Source organism: Corapipo altera, unplaced genomic scaffold (assembly GCF_003945725.1).
Source record: "Corapipo altera isolate COAL_440 unplaced genomic scaffold, ASM394572v1 134, whole genome shotgun sequence".
Taxonomy (NCBI): Eukaryota; Metazoa; Chordata; class Aves; order Passeriformes; family Pipridae; genus Corapipo; species Corapipo altera.
This window is the reverse complement of record NW_020885059.1, coordinates 372,755-378,178: the sequence shown is the minus strand read 5'-3', so window position 1 is coordinate 378,178 and position 5,424 is coordinate 372,755. Positions and strand designations below refer to the sequence as shown.

Here is a 5,424-nt window from a genome sequence, read left to right as displayed (position 1 = left end):
CCCCGCAACCCCCAGCTGAGGAACCGGGGCTGGCGTTGGGCCTCGCCCCCATCCGCGGCCTCTCGAGGCCCGGCCCGGCTCGTCCCCGCTGATTCCCCTTCCCCCGGGGGGGGTCCAAATTTTGGGATACCTGCGGGGATGGGGGAGGCTTTTCCTCCCCTGGAAGTGAAAACAGCCTCTAAAAAAAAAAAATCCCCCTTTCCCCCCCAGTGTTTTGCAGGGGGCTGCTTTACAGACCTGTTTTACAGGTGCCCGGGCATGGCAGGAATAAATGGGATTAATCCCGATTTTTCCCCTGCTGTGTGAGGGTTTTCCCTGAACTCGGAGATGTCCGTGGTTGAGAGGGAGCCCTTTCCTTCCCTGGCAGGGAAAACAGCCTCCAAAAATCACTCCCAGTGACAAGGAAAAGCAGGAATTAACAGGATTCATTCCCGGTTTTCCTGCTGTGGAGCCTCTCCATGAGGCTCTTCCCTGAACTCTTGAGATGCCGGAATGGCTGGGACATCCCTGCCAGCGACAGGGGGTCTGAATTTTGGGACACCAAGCTGACAAGGAGTCCTTTCCTTCCCTGGAAGGGAAAACAGCCTGGAAAAAAAAAAAAATCACCCCCAGCGTTTTCCAGGTGGCTGTGTCCAAATGGGACAAGGAAAAGCAGGGATAAGTGGGATTAAGCCCTATTTTTCTTCCTGTATGATGCTTTTCCCCTGGATTCTGAGATGCTGGAATGGCTGGGACGTCCCTGCCAGGGCCAGGAGGGTCCAAATTTTGGGATACCTGTTGGGATGAGGGAATATTTTCCTCCTCAGATGGGAAAACAGGGCTAGAAAGAAATCACCCCCAGTGTTTTCCAGGTGGCTGTGTCCAAATGGGACAAGGAAAAGCGGGGAAAAAATAGGATTCATTCCCATTTTTCCTGCTGTGATGTTCCTCTACGAGGCTTTTCCCTGGATTCTGAGATGCTGGAATGGCTGGAACATCCCTGCCAGGGCCAGGAGGGTCCAAATTTTGGGATGCCAGGTTGTGAAAGGAGCCCTTTCCTTCTTCCAAAAAAAATCACTCCCGGTGTTTTATAGGTGGCTGTGTCCAAATGGGACAAAGAAAAGTGGGAATAAACAGGATTAATTCCCGGTTTTGCTGCCGTGGAGCCTCCCCGGGAGGGTTTTCCCAGAGTGGAGCCTCGGCCAGGCTGGATTTGGGAAGGGAATGGAGCTGGGAGCTGAACTCTGGTCTGAGCCGGTTGGGAAAGAGCATTCCCGCTGTTCCAGAGGGCGGGAAGGGCAGTTAGGGATGTGTCAGCCGGGTGGATAAGAGATAAGGAGGAACACTTTCCCTTGTCAGCACCGTGGGAGCGGGAGCCGGGGCCGGAGGGGGGCAAATTCCACCCGGGATTTGTGGCTCCTCCAGCCCAAATCCTGGGCAGGTGAGAGGCAGCAGGGAAAACTCGGAATTGGAGGGACATAAACCCAACCCAGGATAATCCCAGAGCTCCTTAAGCCGAGGCTTTCCCCAAAATCCCTGGAAGAGGATTTGCTGGAAGTGCTTAGGGCTGATCCCGAGCTGCTCCTCCAGGGGGGCTGGAAGTTGATCATTAGGATCAATTAACTCCCAATAAAGCCTCAATGAGATTAGGTGTTCCTGGGGATGAAAGGAGCTCCCTGGGCTCCCTGCTCCCAGTTTTCCTGCATGGAGCCACCTCCCTCAGGGCTCTCTGCTCTTGGGAGCACCTTGGGAAACGAAATTCCCGTTCCTGGCAACCCTCTGCTGTTCCACTGGGCAATTCCCGAGCCTCCCTCCTGCCTTTTGAAGCTGCTGGGGCAGAGCAGGAGCTCTAAAACCTTGGGATGATTCCACAGGGGTCATCCCAGCGTTTGTGGGGCCTGTGATCCCGTGGGATTTGGGAATGTGATGGTCCCAGCTGTGCTGCTGGACTGGTTCTGACTGGGCGCCCCGGGAAGTCTCGGAGCTCCCCCAGAACTGACTCCTGGCACATTTGGCTCCTTCCCTCCTCCTTCCTCTTCCCTAAGGAAGGATCAAGTGCTCCAGAACGTGGTTTGGGGGTGTTTTTTTTTTGGGGAGGTTCCTCCTCAGCTGGAAGCAGCAGGAGCTTGACCTGGCTCCAAGGGCAGCTCAGTTATCCCAGACATCCCGGATTCCCGTCCATCCCAAAACTCCTTAACCCTTCCCGTGCTCCCTGGGGGCGGTGGCACGGCTGGAATCCCACAGAATTCCAGCACCTGGGAACCGGTGGAGCGGGATTTTGGGAGCCTGGTTTGGGGCCCCAACCCCTCCCTTCACCACAGCTCCAAGGAACTCCGGCTCCAGCCGAGCTTCTCTTCCATGGGAGCCGGGAATAAAGGCCGGAATTCCCAGTGCTTGACAGCTCCCACGGCCTAAAAGGCAAAATTCCCGGAATGGGGAAGGGGTGAGGGCTGGCTCCTCAGGCAGCCGTGTCCCTCGGGAGTCGGGATGTGCCGGGTGAGATCCCAAAAACCTCCCTGCGGACGATCCCGCAGCCGGAGGTGAAACCGGGACACGGGACACGCTCGGGCTTCCAGCTCCCCCTGACGAGTGTTCCCGGCCTGGGTGTGCACAGGGGGTGTGTCTCCATAGGGATCTCACTGCCTGGATCGTGGATTGGTGGGATGGGGGGGGGTTATCCTGCTGCCCTGCCCCTATTCCAAGCCCTGGCGCCGCGTTCCTGCTGTTGGAGAACGGGAATTGCTGCAGGAGAATGGGATGATGGAGCAGGGTCCAGCAGGATCTCTGCTCTCTGGGATCAGTGACAGGACCCCAGGGAATGGCTGGAGCTCTGTCAGGGGGGATTCAGGCTGGATTTTGGGAAAGGTTCTTCCCCCCAGACACTGGAAGTCCCCCAGGATTGGGTCACGGCCCCAGGGCTGCCAGAGCCCAGGGAGTGTTTGGGCAACACCCTCAGGACAGGGTGGGATTTTGGGGTGTCCTTGGCAGGGCCAGGAGTTGGGCTGGATGATCCCTGTGTGTCCCAGCTCAGGATATTCCATAGTTCCAAGTGGAACATCCATGTCTGGAGTTAATTTGCTGGGATGGATGGAGGCAGGAGGAAAAACAGGTCCCCCTTGGGAAGGATTTGTGGTTTTCCCTGCTTGGACATCCCAGCTGAGCTCCTCCTCCAGCTCCCTGCTGCAGGAGAGGCCTCTGGGAGAAGGGAAGTGGGATAAAAGCAGGGAATTCTGCTCCCCAGCCAAACCAGCTCCCCTGGCTGTGGGTGCAGACCTGCCTGGGTGGGGACTGGGCTGGGTTTTCCCACCCTGGCTCCCTCCTGTGTTCCCACTCTGCAGGAGCAAACTGGGAGCTGGGCTCTTGGCGCTGGGCTCTTCCTGGAGTTCCTCCAGGGGAAAGGCTCTCCCAGAAAGCCCCATTCCTGCCCCAGGAGCAGGGATGTGCTGTGGGAGAGGAGCATGAGCAGCTCCTCGGGGTCACAGCCCATCAGGCTGGGCTCTGCCTCGCTCTGTGATCCAGGGATCCTGCTGTTCCCAAGGGCTGCAGGATCCCAGAGGAGCTCTGGGCAGGGGTGGCCCGAGGACAGAGGTGCTGCAGGTCCCAGCCCTGCTCACCCCACGCTCTCCAGCACATCCCACAGGGAGCCCACGTTGCCTCAGGAGCAGGTGCTGGATTCTGCCTTCCCTGTGGGCTCCTGGATTTGGAAGAATCCTCATTATTCCACGGATCAGGGAGTGTGGCTGGGACAGAGGTGGCTGGTGCTGGGGGGATGCAGAAGACCCCAATGTGCTGATCCTCCTAAATTCCTTTTTCTTTCCCCAGATGTTTCCCGCTGGGCTCTGGCTCCTCTAGGATGTTGGAGAACCGAGAGGAAGTAAGACCCTTCCTGATATGATAATTCCTGGCTGGAATTTGGCAGCACAGGGCGGTCTGGGCAAGCTGAAGGGTCCGTGGGGCAGAGCTGAGGGGCAGCTGGTGACAGGGCTGGGAATGTCTGGAGCTGCCTGTGGGAGCTGTCTGTGCTCTCCCTGGGACAGGGAAGCTGGAGGAGGTGGGATGGGGGTGGGATCCCTGTCCCTGGAATGTCAGGGGGCTGAGCAGGGACACCCCTCCTGCCCCCCAGGAACTGACCACGGTGCGAGTGCAGGACCCCCGAGTGCAGAACGAAGGCTCCTGGAATTCCTATGTGGATTACAAGATCTTCCTCCACGTGAGTTGGGGGCTGAGGGACAGGGGGTGGAGCTGCAGAGCCTGGGGCTCACCAGTGGGATCATCCAGCACCAGTGGGATCATCCAGAGTGGGATCATCCAGCACCCGTGGGATCATCCAGCACGTGGGGATGGAAGGAGCCCCCACGGGAGAACTCTCTGCCTTCTGTGGGTCTGAGACCCAGCATGGAGGGGATGGATCCCTGAGTCCCTCCTCTTCCTCCCTGCCCCTCAATCCCACGGAAAATTCCCATGGAACTGTTGGGTTTTTCTTCCCAGACCAACAGCAAGGCCTTCACTGCCAAGACCTCATGTGTGCGGCGCCGGTACCGTGAGTTCGTGTGGCTGAGGAGGCAGCTCCAGAAGAATGCTGGCCTGGTGTAAGCATTCCTTGGCCTTCCTTTCCCTCCTCCTGCTGCTCAGGGAGACCTGGGAGAACCTTTCTCCCTGCCCTGGGTGACCCCTGTGAGCTCAGAGCAGACGTGGAGAGAAGCCCCGGGCAGGAGCAGGGGATACCTGAGCTCCTGGAATCCGGGGCCTGGCAGGTGCTGTCACAGTGTCCCCTGGATCCAGGGGCCTGGCAGGTGCTGCCACAGTGTCCCCTGTGATGGCACTGAGGTGACCTGAGCCCTGTCCCCTCCCCAGGCCTGTCCCAGAGCTGCCTGGAAAATCCACCTTCTTCGTGGGCAGCACGGACGAGTTCATCGAGAAGCGGAGACAGGGATTGCAGCAGTTCCTGGAGAAGTGAGCGAAGGATTCCTGAGGGCTGGAGGGGGTGGCAGGGAGGGGACAATCCTGCTGCAGGGCTGGGAAGGTGCTGTGAAGGGTGACTGCCCCTCCTCTCTCCGTGCCCAGGGTGGTGCAGAACGTGGTGCTGCTCTCGGACAGCCGCCTGCACCTCTTCCTGCAGAGCCAGCTCTCCGTGCCCGCCATCGAGGCCTGTGTGCAGGGCCAGGGCACCCAGACAGTGACAGAGGCCATCCTGCACTATGCCATGTCCAACTGTGGCTGGGTGCAGGAGGAGGAGGGTCGGCCCTCAACGCTGCCCGGGCGGGACCCGAGAGCCAGGTAATGCCAGGGCAGGGAGGAGGAGCATCCCAAGGGCATCCACAGCTCCCTGGCGTGGATCCCAGTGCAGCCCCAGCTCCCTGGTGTGGATCCCAGTCCAGCCCCAGCTCCCTTGTGTGGGTCCCAGTCCAGCCCCAGCTCCCTGGTGTGGATCCCAGTGCAGCCCCA

At 59.3% G+C, this 5,424-nt stretch overlaps 1 protein-coding gene across 2 annotated transcripts in view; it reads left to right on the top strand.

The window, feature by feature from the left end:
- Nucleotides 1-943: 943 nt before the first annotated feature.
- The window catches only part of SNX11 (sorting nexin 11), a 5,702-nt gene continuing 1,221 nt past the window's right edge, over nt 944-5,424 (top strand). Inside the window, exons 1-6 of one of the 2 annotated variants that reach the window (XM_027668964.1) lie at nt 944-1,017; nt 3,802-3,853; nt 4,103-4,189; nt 4,468-4,568; nt 4,834-4,932; nt 5,044-5,256. In XM_027668964.1, the coding sequence (XP_027524765.1) occupies nt 965-1,017; nt 3,802-3,853; nt 4,103-4,189; nt 4,468-4,568; nt 4,834-4,932; nt 5,044-5,256 (605 nt within the window). In that variant the 5' untranslated portion in view covers nt 944-964. Of the gene's footprint in view, nt 1,018-1,331; nt 1,421-3,801; nt 3,854-4,102; nt 4,190-4,467; nt 4,569-4,833; nt 4,933-5,043; nt 5,257-5,424 lie in introns of those variants that run through there. The other variant, XM_027668965.1, reaches the window with a different exon arrangement.